The sequence below is a fragment of the Pteropus vampyrus genome, unplaced genomic scaffold (assembly GCF_000151845.1).
Source record: "Pteropus vampyrus isolate Shadow unplaced genomic scaffold, Pvam_2.0 Scaffold117, whole genome shotgun sequence".
In the NCBI taxonomy this organism is placed as follows: Eukaryota; Metazoa; Chordata; class Mammalia; order Chiroptera; family Pteropodidae; genus Pteropus; species Pteropus vampyrus.
Window position 1 is genome coordinate 2,110,620 of NW_011888898.1, and position 13,972 is coordinate 2,124,591.

The 13,972-nt window shown below is 50.4% G+C and overlaps 1 protein-coding gene across 11 annotated transcripts in view; it reads left to right on the forward strand.

Annotated features, from left to right (window-relative positions):
* NFATC2 (nuclear factor of activated T cells 2) overlaps positions 1-13,972 on the forward strand; it is a 156,773-nt gene that overhangs the window by 103,875 nt on the left and 38,926 nt on the right. For 7 of the 11 annotated variants that reach the window (XM_023534077.1, XM_023534076.1, XM_011365962.2 and 4 more), the window contains exons 7-9: positions 6,566-6,621; positions 7,045-7,171; positions 9,427-10,119. In XM_023534077.1, the coding sequence (XP_023389845.1) occupies positions 6,566-6,621; positions 7,045-7,171; positions 9,427-10,119 (876 nt within the window). The remainder of the gene's footprint in view (positions 1-6,565; positions 6,622-7,044; positions 7,172-9,426; positions 10,120-13,972) is intronic. The other 4 variants (XM_011365966.2, XM_011365965.2, XM_011365963.2 and 1 more) reach the window with 1 other exon arrangement.

A 13,972-nucleotide genomic window follows, 5' to 3' on the forward strand; every position in this document is an offset into this window, starting at 1 on the left:
GCTTGGGGCGGAGCTTCCCTAGCTGTCAGCAGACATATTTAGAGACTCACCAAGTTGTATCGTGCTGCACGTGCTGGTCTGCCGCACTTGAAAAGTCTGCTTTTAAATATAACAGGGACAAGCTTCTAGGTCAGAACACATCTTCCTTATTCTAAGGGCTGCCAGGTATTCCTATACCTAATATACCTGATAACTCTATACCAAGTGTGGATGGCCCGTAATTAATCCAACCTGCCCCCGTCAGTGAATACTTTCTACGGCCATTTTATTCATTTGCTGTGGGAGATTGTAATGCAGTGAAATGAACCGAGAGACTGTCATACCCACCAGAGTACTTGGGTTAGATGGCCAGCCAATTCTTTCTCCCTAGAGTTGGACCCAGACGACACACCAAATTCTAAAATAATAATAATGAGAACAGCACTTACCATGGGCTGAGTGTTTTGCCAAGCATTTTATGGATAATCTCTATTTGAATTCTTGCCGAACTCTTTGAAGTCAGTAAATTATTATTTTGCCTATGAGGAAACCGAGGCACAGAGAGGTTAAGCTACTACTCAAAGGCCACACAGCTGGTAAATGGTGACAACAGGACTGGAACTTCGACTAAGTGACGGGCCGAGGGAGCCCTGCCAGCATGTACTGTGAATTCCTTTGCCTCCTGGGATCTCAGTTCAGAGGACGGGACCAGTATGTCCCGTTGGTGGAAGCCCAGGACTTGTGGCGGGCTGGGGGAGGAGCCCAGGAAGGCGGCCTTGAGGCATTTTGCAAACCGCACACTCTCCTTAGAGACCAGTCCCCTTGAATGTGTCTTTCACATGCTACATAAAACTGAGGACCACGATGTCAGCTTTCACTTCCCATTGGGGACTTGTTTGTTCAGAACCGCGCGCAGACCCCTGATGAGAGGCGCAGCCAGGCTGGACGTGTGAAGCTGCTTTTTGGGCTCTTATGCCCAAAAGATGCAAAAGGAAGATGATGGGGCCCTCGCTGGCCTTGGCTCAGGACTTAGGTTTTAATTTCTCATTCCTGGGATCGATCTCTCTCCCTCCCTCTCTCTCCTTCCCCCTCCCCTCTCTCTTTCACTGCTCCCTCTCTCCCTCCCTCCTCTCTCCCTTTACCCTCCCCCACTGAGATAATAGTGACAAGACACTTTTTTGAAAGGAAAGAAAATCAGGCACATGCCACCTGTCTCTATAACACTCTTTTTATAAATTCCCTCCAGCCCACACTTGCAGGCAGAATTGTTTACAATTACAAAACCATGTCTTATTTTCTGATTAACAAATGCTTGTGATTTTATTCCAATATTTTATTCCAATACTTTAGGCAAAAGTAGATAAAGAAGACAATAAATAATCGGTTGCCACTAGCCGTAATAACAGTGCTCACCAATGTGCGTAGAACATTTATTCTCGACCAGGTATCTGTGGTCCTGGAATGACCCCCAGGAGGTATAGGTGCTATGATTGACCCCCTATTTTAAATAAGAGGCAAAGAGAGGTGAAGTATCTTATCCAAGCTCACGCAGCTAACTGGGGGGGGCAAAACAGGGATTTGAAGCCAGACCTGTCTGTGCCAGAATTTGGGGTACACAAGAATAAACTGTTGAGTGTTTTGGTGATTAAGAGGGGAAGTCAGTTCTGGCCGCAGAACATGCCTGAGAAGGCTTGGGGTGACAGCATGTGGGCCAGAGAACCCGGAGGAAGCGGGTGTCTCCTTCTAACCCCAACAGCTTCTGACCTGACCCCGGAGCCTGGAGCCTGGCTGCGGGATGTGGTGCCAGCGCCTTACTGCAGAGGGCGTCCCCGGGAAGTGCTGCCTGGCAGGTCCCGTTCGCTCTGCCTGGAGCCCAGAGGAGAGGGGCTGAGGGAGGGAGGGTTTTTAAGTGAGTGGTGGTGTAGGGGTGCAGGGATGTCCCTCAGCTGCGCATGCTGGGAGGCCCCTGTGGACACATCCAGGCCCTCTAAGGAGACTGGGCTGCTTGGTGGCTCAGGGCACCTCTTCGAGGCCTCTTGGGTATGTGGCTCTGACTCTGAAGAAAAGGGAAGGCCACGTCCTGGGAGCAAAGGGCCTACGGCCTGGTTTGGGAGGGGGTGTGCCGCAGGGTGGGACACTGACCGGGTAACACTGGGTTGGGTGTCCTGCCATTGTGAGAAAAGCATCAGGCACATCCCGGTGCAGGGGCATTCTGCAGACACCTGACCAGTTCTCCTTGGAGCATTATGAGAAGTGACACCCGTCTCTTTGAAGGCCCACTGAGGCAGGGCACGGAAAGTAAATGAGAGATGTGAGGGCCAGGGTGGGGGTGCCGTGGTGAAATGGGGAGCATGGCGCTGTCTCAAGAGGCTGCCATGCTCAGATTTCTGTGTCGCTGCCCAGAACAGTCAGATCATCTGAATTTGTTTTTCTTCAAGAGCAAAATTTATATTTTTAGGTGAAATCTCATTTTGAAATGGCAGCAGCTAATTACAAAACTTCTGTGCCCATCTACAGGCCACAAAGCAAGCCAGGTCTCTGGGGTGAGGCCAGTTGGCTTTTTAATGAAAAATTGTGGTAAAATACACATAATATCGATTGTTCTGACCATTGGCATGTATATAATTCAGTGGCATAAAATACATTCACAGTGTTGTGTAATCATCACCATTATTTTCAGAATATTTTAACAATAACCCCCCTCTTCCTGCCTCCCTCGAGTTCTTCCAACCTGTATTCCACTCTCTGTCTCTATGAATTTGTCTATACTGTGTACCTCACATAAGTGGGATCGTACGGTATTTGTCCTTTTGTGTCTGGCTTATTTCATTCAGCATAATGCCTTTAAGGTCTATCCATGTTGTAACATGTGTCAGAATTTCCTTCCCTTTTAAGGCCGAATAACACACCATTGTACGTATAGACCACATTTGGTTTGTCCATGCATCCATCGATGGACACCATGGTCATTCCCACCCAATGGACCTCTGCTTTCTTTGAGGAAGCACTCTCCTGCCCCAGCTCCCACTTGGATTGCGACTATAACTTATTGCAGTGATTTTAATTCTGATTGTGTTGACAAATGGCTGAGCACTGAGGATGTCCTAGACAATGGGGAGACGGTGAGAAAGGTGATGGAGGTACCCAGAGTGCTACAGGAGGGGTAAGGTTGGTCTAAAGCAGGAGACCACAGCTGAGACTTGAGGGACAAGTGACCTGCAATGCCTGTCTACCGCCCTTCATTAACGCGGCAGAGTTGCCGCACGGGCGCAGGAACCGGAAGCTGCGTAATATGGGCGAGATGACGAAGGCTGGCTCTAACGCTGGCTGCCTGGGCTTGGATCTGGCTTCTCCACCCACTAGCTGTGTGTCCTTGGGCCAGTGCCCGCCCCTCTCTGTGCCTGAGTGTCCTCACCTGTCAAATGGGGGTGGTGATCAGACCTTTGGCCTAGGGTCATTGTGTGGATCAGACAAGTTCATACCTGAGAGATGCTTTGAGTGATGCTTCACATGCAGTGAGTGCTCATAAGCGATGGCTGTTATTTTTACTGGGAGGGGTGATGTTTGGAGAGGCTGGTCAGAGGTAGGAATCGGGTCATACAGGGTCTTCAGGGCCGCTGTAGGAACTTGGATAATGCCTGGAGGCACAGGGGAAACGGAGAAGGGCTTGAAAAGATGTACATACACCTGTGGGCTGGATGTGACCCGAGAAAGAGCCTACCCATGCAGGCCCTGACTCCAGCCTTCCAAAGAGCTGGTGATCTTAACTCTGACCTTCTATCCTCGAAAACATTGTTAGCGGACAGTGTCAGTTGTTGCTTAAGGACTGTGATTTAATAACTGTCACTGCATGACTTTGGACAATCCTCCTTTCTTCTCTGGGCCTCAGTTTCCCCATCTGCTGTTGCCGGGCTGGCTAATTTCAAGCACCTGTGCACTAGGATTGTATGATGGTCCCTGGGTGGCCTTTTACTTCCGGACGCCCACACAGATGGAGAAAAGGGTGGAATATGAGGAGAAAGGCCTCTTCCCGTTTCACGTGAGTCCCTAGACCAGGAGACGAGACCCTGAGAACTCTGCTCGTGGTGACCCCCTTTTCATCACACTGCCATTTCGTGTTCTGTGTGCTTCGTCTCCCGTTACTGGCATGAGTGAAGGCAGAGGGCTAGGGATGGGAGCTTTATGGACCCAGCTTCATGCTTTCCAGCCACTCTTCTGGGTCCTTCTCCCTTTCCTCCCAACGTTGAGGCTTCTGACATGGTCCTTCCTTTTCAAAGCCGGTCAAACTCATGCAGGATAATGAGCCAGAATGAAAGAACTATGGCACCATTGGTGGCAGAATTCAGTTCGGCCAACGAGAGGTTAGGGAAGAGGTAACATGTTGGATAAGTACACATCACTATTCATTTTCTCCATTAATTTCTTACCTGATCTTTTGACACAGAGCTTACCTCTGAATGGTGAATGAGGAATGCACTTTTTGATGAGGACTTGTGCCCAGCTCTTACTGCCACCTGAGAAGGAGACATGTGTCTCTGTGGATAACTCTGACCTGTCTGTCTTTGACCAAAAAAAAAAAAAAGATTTTCTCCAACTAGCTCTGTCCAGGGCTTTGCACATGGAAAGTACCATCTTGATGACTTAACTCTGAATTCTGTGAGGCCCATTCATCTATTTTTTCTTGCTTCCTCCTGAGCAGTGGCTGAAGTTAGCTTCTGGCTTTTTCTTGGCCCCATCCGCAGCCTTTGAAGCCGCTGGCACTTTTGTTTGCTCAGACATGAGACATTTACTAGGCACCTACGCTTTGTTGAGAGAATGGCGATGACTATAACTCAGTCCCTTCCACAGGGATCTCACACCCTAGTGAAAGTCAGTGCAATAACCTCCGTTTTCTCCTCCCTTTTGACACAGACCCATGGCTTCCTTAGTCATTTCAGGAATTGCACCTAATAGAACTGTAAGGCCACGACTTGCAGACTGCCATTACAGAGGCTCTAGCTGACTCACTCTTGTTCGCTCTTAAGAACAGCTAGATTGCATCAGCTTTGGTAGCTATCACAGGGCTTTTTATTATTACTTTGGGAAATATGTTTTATACTAGTAAGTTCGAATAACACATGGAAACCAGATTTCTTGGGGTGGACCTGAAGAGCCAAGATTCTATGGGTTCGAAACTAACCTATCATAGAAGATGCTAATAGCTGTGCTTTATAATTGGGCTTTCTAACGGGATGGACCTCGAGAGTATAATGCTAAGTGGAATAAGTCAGAAGGGGAAAGGTAAATACTGTATAATTTCACTCATATGTGGAATCTAAAACAAAACAAAACTAAACTAAACAAAAAACCCCAAATGAATAAGCAAAACAAAGAACAACTCATAGATGCAGAGAACAGATGAGTGGTTAGGAAGGGGAAGGGGGTTAGGAGGTGGACAAAAGCGGGGGAGAGGGTCAATTGTATAGTGCTGGATAGTAACTAGATTTGGGGGGGTAATCCCTTTGTGGTGTATAAATATGTCACATTATGATGTTGTACACCTGAAACTTATAATATCTTTAAAGCGGGGGAGAGTTTTTTTGGCCAAATGTTGGGACATGGTTCATACCCTAGCCCACCTTGAAGAGTTAGTTACGCTGCATGTGAGCAGATTAAAGGCTCTGAGAAGTCCTGCGGTAAAGAAACCCATCCGACTTTGACTCAGCATTTTCCAAACGCTTATTAGCTTGTAGGATTTGTTTCCCGTTCTCATAAACCCATTTAATAATCTTCAGAGCCACTGTTCCACAAAACACCCTGGAAACACTTGTGGAAATTATTTGTTTGAGCTGAAAACTGCTCAGTGGCCCATGTAGGTGGTCACCAAAAGAAATCTATTATTCGCAAATGCGGAGTTTTGTTTGGCTCAACTTGTTGGCCCCCAGCTGGGGAACTGGTGCTCTGCTCCAGGGCAGGGGGTTTTACCACCAAGCAGATCTCTTAAGGATTGCTGCCATGAGCCGCGGGAGATCCAGGCTGGCTGTTTACTGAAGGTGGAGGGCGGGCTCCTGCGTTTCCACCCTTGCCAGTGACTCACAAGCTGGGATGTCATGTCAGACTCTCAGGACAGGCTATGTGAGCCATCTGTGTTCTCAGACAATCAAGAAAGCCTGTCTGGGACAGCCCAGCAATCTGTAATTGGGCCCCTGTGACAGTCTTGGTGTATGCAGGACATTTTGGAAAGTCTTTGATTGAATAGAGCGTATAATGTGTAACAATACTACTTTTATTTTTCAAGAAAGAATGATGTACAGACATTCAAATATAGAGAAAAAAATAATGGTGATGGGGTGATGGGCAATTCTTTCCTTATTTTTTTTATCATCGCCAAGTTTTCTGTGGTCAACACGTGTTCTCTTTGTGAAAAGAAATATACATGTATGTCATATATATGGGCATGTATACATATGTAACACAAAACACACATATACACCTTACCGAAATGATACAGTACGTAAACCCATATAAATATAAGTTGGTGGGTTTTTGTCTTAAGTCGTGGGTTCGAATAGTTCTTTCAAAATCTGTCATTTTTAAACTTTTCCAGATGGGCAGCAAATTTGGGAGATGGAGGCCACGGTGGATAAAGACAAGAGCCAGTCTGTAAGCACCTGGACACGGGGGAACATCCTGCCCTGCTTCCCTCCCAGCCCCGCCCCCCCCCCCCCCTCCCCCCGGCTCTCGCACCTTCTTTTCCTTTCTGTTCCCTCATCAAAGTCCCAGGGCTTTGGACCCAACAGGTACTCAGTAGATATTGAATTGATGAATGACCTAAATATTCATTAAGCACCGGGCCCTCTGATTTGTACTGGTGACATCTTAATAGACTTTGACAGAGTAAGTAGCAATTCTTTCTTTGCTGCGGCTAAAAGTCGAGTTCCCCTCAAATAGAATTTTGTATCATATGAAACGTGTCATGCCTCGTTTTAGAGGGGCTGGCTCAGCGCGCTCGGGGCCTTGGGTAGGACATTATTACATTGTTAGGACGTTATTGCAGTGAAGTTAACGACAACTCCTTCCTTCCAGAACATGCTTTTTGTTGAGATCCCCGAGTATCGGAACAAGCACATCCGCACGTCGGTGAAAGTGAACTTCTACGTCATCAACGGGAAGAGAAAACGGAGTCAGCCTCAGCACTTTACCTACCACCCAGGTGAGGAGTCCTCTCTGAAGGCCCCTGTGGTGGGAGAGGCAGCATGGGCACGTGGGCAAGGACACGCGACGTCTGCCACCGGCTGGGCAGCCTTGGGCAGCTGACTCGACCTCTCTGAGCCTCAGTTTCCTTATCTATCAAATGGTACCTTTCTTGTAAGAGCAGAAGTCAAATGCACTAAAACGTTTAGCACAGTAAACTGATGGTAAACTGATATCAATGATATTAGCTATTATTGTTAATATTTTCCTTTGGGAGGGCGGGATAGGAGAGAGGCACGTGTGGACTTGTTCAGCCGAAGACTGCAAAGCTGCGGCCTCCTGTCTCTCTTAGGTTTGATCATGACAGGAGTGGAGACAAATGTGCCCTAAAACCTATGGAGCCTTTAGTCGACCCCATCGGGGGCAGTCACCCTGTGGCCAAGTGGAGTTCTTGGCTGGATAACCTGACTAGGAGGTCTCATTCTCACAAAGTGCTACAATCTCAACAAGGGTGACAAGTGCTACTTTTCATTCATTCATTCATTTGTCCTGAAGATATCTGAGTGCCAGGTTGTGTTCTTGGCTTGGAGACATTGTAGTGAACAAAACAGATAAAAAGTTCTGCCCTCATGGAGCTGATGTCCTAACAGAGGAGTTTCAGATAATAAGTATATTAGTGATATTACTGACGTGTCAGATTAGGATAGGGGCAGCAGAAACAGGCCACAAGGTCCCCAAGGCTGAGACAGGCCTACCAGCCACCTTTCTAGGACTGGAAACCTATCATTTGAGAATATCACCCAGGGTATAATTTCTGTCCTGTGACAGTTTCACGTGGAGCCTCTGGGCTACTGGAAGCATGAAATTTGAGGGGACATTCCTGGCAGCCTGGCCTTGGGGGGCTTGGCTCCAGTGGAGTGTATCCACAGGTTTGCGTGGCCTCTGTGAGCATTTCGCCGTTGCAGGACTGATGTGACATGCTATGAGGCCTGACACTGCAGAGGCCACCTCTGGGTGGGCCTGGCCCTGCAGCTCCACGATCCTTTCTAATGGGGAGGGTTTCACTTACTGTGACATTGCTCTCACCTCTCATTTGTAGTAGCGAGGCCTCCTGGGACCCGGTTGGCCCGTGGCTGGCTGAGCCCGGCCCGAGCAAGCACCCGGTCCCCCAGTAAGGCCAGTGACTGAGATGACGATCTTTGAACGGCATCTCGAGAAATGATTCCTGCGCTTGGTACCACAGCTGCGTTTTTGCTGCAGGTGCTGAACCTCCTGGCTGCCCTTGCACCCCGCACTTGGGGGGCGGCACCCAACAGGATTCCTGTCCTGTCACCGATTCATTTACTCAGTGAGAAAAAAGCTGATTCCTGAGCACCTGGGGCTGATGTTGGAGGAGGAAATATTGCTGTGACTGTCCTAGGTGGGGCGAGGGGGATGGTAACCATGACAACACGAATAGTAATAATAGCGATCGTAGGATAATAACAGCAACAACAGCAAGCATTGAGCGCTTACTGTATGCTAGTCACCGTGCTGGGTACTTTGCACACACATCTCATTTAATCCTCCCAACAGCCCCATGGGGTAAGTGTGCTTGTTACAGCCAAGTAACAGATGGGGAAACTGAGGCCCAAGCCCAGTAGGTTTCATTCCTTTAAAGTACTACAGAACTAAGGAGGTGACAGTCACCATTCGGTCATTCCTCGTCTAGAAAATATCTGAGTGCCAGTTAAGTTTCGGGCACTGTTTTGGGTGCTAGGGACTCAGCACTGAATAAGACAGACAGAAAAATCCTCCCCTTGGGGAGCTGACATTCTAGTGGGGTGCTCAGGTCAATCAGCACGTAAAATATACAGACTTTTCGGATGGCGATGAGTATTATGAAGGATGATGAGCAGGGAAGGATGGGAGCTGCTGGGGCCGGGGAGGAAGGGGAGGCATAATTTTAAATCAATCACGCGCTGAGCACTCCTGGACAATAAGGCCGCAGACTTCCCAGGGCTGAGCCAGACCTACCAGCCACCTTTCCACCACGGGAAAGACCTATAGTTCAAGGTCATCGCCCAGGGTTCGATTTCTGACCTAAGACAATTGCACAGGGAGCCTCTTGCCCAAGGCTAACGAATAACAGAATCCCATTGTTTGATCCCACCCCGTCAGGCTCCCAAGGCCATGTTCTCCCAAGGTCACGGGCTACCAGCAGCTGTCTGCTGACCCTCTGTGCCCATCTGTGGCTCATGAGCGGGGTGCACCCCGTGTGCTTTTCTCTTCTAGCAGTCCCAGCCATCAAGACGGAGCCCAGCGATGAATATGACCCCACCTTGATCTGTAGCTCCGCCCACGGGGGCCTGGGGAGCCAGCCTTACTACCCACAGCACCCAATAGTGGCCGAGTCCCCCTCCTGCCTCGTGGCCACCATGGCTCCCTGCCAGCAATTCCGCTCGGGGCTCTCGTCCCCCGACGCCCGCTACCAGCAGCAGAACCCGGCGGCTGTCCTGTACCAGCGCAGCAAGAGCCTGAGCCCCACCCTGCTGGGCTACCAGCAGCCGGCCCTCATGGCCGCCCCCCTGTCCCTCACGGATGCGCACTGCTCCGTGCTGATGCATACCGGCTCCCAGGGCCAGAGCTCGGCTCTGCTCCACTCTTCCCCGGCCAACCAGCAGGCCTCGCCGGTGATCCACTACTCGCCTACCAACCAGCAGCTGCGCTGCGGGAGTCACCAGGAGATTCAGCACATCATGTACTGCGAGAATTTCCCACCCGGCACCACCAGGCCCGGCCCGCCCCCTGTCAGTCAAGGTCAGAGGCTGAGCCCGGGGTCCTACCCCACGGTCATTCAGCAGCAGAATGCCACAAGCCAAAGAGCCGCCAAAAATGGACCCCCGGTCAGTGACCAAAAGGAAGTATTACCCACAGGAGTGACAATCAAACAGGAGCAGAACTTGGATCAGACCTATCTGGATGACGGTAAGATGCTCGTTTTTCTTATCGCCCATAGAGACAGTGCCCAGATCATCACCCGACAAGTGTTCTGTATGGCCTGGGTGTCCTCCTTCACCTCTTTGGGCCTCAGTGTTCCCTTTTCAATTGAAGGGGTTGAATAAGATAACACTTAAGGTCTCCCCCAGGTCTGTAAATGAAACATTTCCCAGCAGATGGGTGGATGGTAAGAGTTTTTAGATACCCCCACCCCCTACAACCAAGAGCAAATGAGAGCAGTTCTGGCCGCAGGACTGTCCCCTGGGTCACAAACTAGGTCAGTTTAACTGCTTCCACTCACTTTCCATTTGCCAAGTTTAGACCAAGCCTAGGAAAACAGAAAGGAAGGAAAGCTAACTTTTTATTCCTGTAGAGAAAAAAACCCCCATGTTATAACTCTCTTTTGTGTCTTGGGGGGTGGGGCGGGGAAAGAGAAGGAGAAAGCTCATTGAAAAGTGGCTCTGTGAGAAGGCGGCATGAATGAGGGGCTTGCGGGCAGACTGCGGGCATCTCTCTGCCATGTGCCAGCGGAACAGAGAAGCACATTGATGGGAGGGAAGCGGGGGGCTTCCGCTGTGGCGAGCCCGGCCGCTGGGGTGGTTGGGCCAAGGAAAGGAGCAGAGGAGGCTTTGTGAGTGTGTGTAGGTGCCTGGGTGTGTTGGCGCGCGGCCCAGCCGGGGGTCGTCTTGTTGGAGTGGCTATGTGTGTGACATTGGTCCGTGATTCCGGGCGTGTTGGCAGGACTTCCCTGGGATCAGCCAGGTGCGGCCGAAGGACCGAGAGGGCGGGGCAGGCAGAGCAGCCTTCCCCTGGGGCTCCAGGGGGAAAAGCAGGTGGTTTGGGCTTCTTACGGGAGAAGGGGAACCTATACCACTGGCCGCTATCCGCAGCTCCAGCCTCACGCCGTAGAGGCAGTGGCGTCTGATGTACCCTGGAACCTCAGTTATTTAGGAAAACTTACTCTCAGGAACCCAGCCAAGGAGTAGGAAATATGACAAAAAGCTACAAAATGGCCGTGAGTTGTCATAAAGATCGGGAACTCCGTATCAGACACTCGAGTGGCAGGAATCCTTCGGTGCTTCCTCAGAGACTGTTGACTTTTATTTTATGCAGAGTTTCGATGATCTGGGTTATCTGGGGGTACTGTGACTTCTAGTCGTTTCCATGTTCAGTCAAACTATTAAAAACTTCTCTCAAATGTGTCAAGCAGAGATCTCTAGGGCCACTTTAGCACAAGCAAACTGTCCTTGTGCCCATGAGGTCAACTTCGAGGTTTTGCTCATGACTAATTGATCTGTCTAATCCTGAATAATCAAACATAGGTTGAGTTAGGGTCACTGGACTTGGTTTTAAAAGGGAGATCCATGGGCAATCCCTTTTTTTTTAACAATTTACACCCAAAATGGTTGAGGTAAACTTTTGGTACCCATTTGAAAGGAGATTATCGTTCAACAGACGCACAATGCCTATAGCGAGCAAATAAATGAAACGTGGCTGTAACTGGACCTCTCTCCACGTGCCCACTTCGGGGGCGGGAGTGTGTATATCAGGGCTGAGGTGCTTTATAAATAAATGAGTGCCCGAACAGAGACAGGTAACTTTCCCCAGCAGGCTCTGTGTCGGGTGTCGGTTTAGTTCCCAGAACGAGAGATGAGCCAGCCCCTCCCATCCTGTCCACCAGCTTATGTTGAAGACGAATGGTGAGCACCTCGGCAGGGAGTGTGGGTTAGTTGGCGCCCTGGTTCTCTGTGACCCACCGATATCCAGGTGGGCCTGAGGTGGCAGGGGTCACCTTCGCGTGTGCGTCGTAGCCCCAGACCGCAGAGGCGCTTCCTATTTCCACAGAAGCCTATGTTATGGAGAAAGCGGCTGAGAGGGGAGACCCTCTCGAGCTTCCTAAGTGTCTTTCTGAACACAGGCAGGTTCAAAGTCGCGGGAGAGGGAGATCCTGGCGGATCAGTGATATGAGTCGGCTCCTTAAGGATGTTTTGGAGAACTGAGTGCAGTGAAGTTGCTGCTTCTTTTGGAGCCTTTTCTTAAGAACATTCTGGACAAGCCCAGTTCCGTGGGATTGTAGGAGGTATTCTCTGAAGTGAGGGTTCCATGGCTTTAAAGGGCTGAAAGAGCTTGGTTCAATCAAGTTTTTAAAAACCTGTATCCTGCGGGACTTCTCAGAGCCTTTACTGCACTAGCGGATGTTATAAATCTCAAGAATGAGGAGACGTGGCACTTTCCAGAATGACTCGATCTGTGAGAACGCCCAACGCGAGGGAGTGCTGTTCATCTCGTATTGCGCCCCATGTGGATGAAGCCTTGGGGTTGTACGACATGGCAGAGCTGGAACCCCTCTCCCCCAACATTTGGGAGAAAAAACATGAATGTCAGAGTCCGAAGCCCAGTACTGCTCAAAATATTCCGTATGCCATCTCCAAGCTTCTCGATTCTTGGGCTTCACATTCCTGGGGTCACAGCACAACAGGGCAGTAGAATAACTTCTACCTGTGTGGCCCCCAAAAGTCAGCAGTGTGGCTCCTAGTTCAGCTCTTGGCTGGCATTGTCCCCAAGGCTCTGTGCAACCCAGGACCCTCCGATGGAGAGGTTCCCATGTGGCCAGTTGTGCCCAGCGGGAAGCCCCAATCTGCACCACCCTGTAGCCACCAGGAAGAGGGGGCACAGTTTTGTCCCCTGCTTGCTGGAATTTCCGGCGCCCGTGGAGCATTCTGAGATTCCATGGTTGGCTTTGTTGGTGGGGATATGGACTCCTCAGTTTCTCGTTTTGTACTTATTGCTGACCGGTAAACTCAAAATCCATGGGTCATTTTTGTAGTCTGGTTGGGAGACATCCTAGGTTTTTAAGATCCTTTCTGTCCCTTTCACGGATCACTCAAAGGGGGTCTCCCCCAGGAAGTACGTTTCCAGCCGCACGACCTCCAGCAGAACACGCTTCCGGGGTGAGGGGACTTCTTACCTACCGTTTATTTGCCTTGTGATTTTGGCAAAGTCGACTTTCCCTGGAAACATCCCGTGAGCTGGGATTGTGTGTCGAGGGTCGGGGAAGGTTCCGCAGATGGAAGAGGAAGGGGTCGCCAAATGCAAGCAGATCATCTTAGAAGATGACCACGCCGCTCCACTGCGAGCCTGGGAAGCCCCCAGCGTTCGGTCATCTTTCCCTGACCCTCTGACCCGGGGCGTCCCACCTGGCCGCATCCTGTCCCCTTCTGGCTCCCTCTCTCTCTCTGCTTTTCCCAAACCGCGATGCTGCACACAGACGCTGTCTGTCTGTCCGGGCCTCGGTTTTTTCTGGGAACTCCACAATGCAACTTCTACTTTCCCCGCTCCAAGGGCTTGAGATATTTTCAAAAAGCCTCTTTCTGCACTAGCGAAATAAGTGGTATTCCAGGGCAAAACGCATCCTGGCTCGTCCCTCTCCTGATGGCCCCCCGCCCACCCCACATCAGGCACTTGTTCATAGTTCCGAAATGTGCACTTTGCACATGCACTCGCTCTGCTCCCTCGTCCCCTGCCGTAACTAGTGTCCTGTTCTAAAGCCCCTGGTTGTATCTGGAAGACACCAAGGGCTCCCAGCAGTCACGTGATTCCGTGAACGGATACCTCCCTCCCTCCCTGCCCCCTCCATTCCGCTCTCCTCCCATCCCTCCCTGCCCTTCGCTCTCCCCCCTCCCCCCTTCCCCCTCCATCCCTGTGACCCTCCTCTCCACCCTGCCCAACCTCCCTCCCTCTCACCCGCAGGGATTTAGGGGTTGCCTTCTCGGTGGCCAGCACTGTCCCGGGACTCTGGGAACAGACTGGTGAACAGGTCGAGTGAAATCCTTGCTCTCGT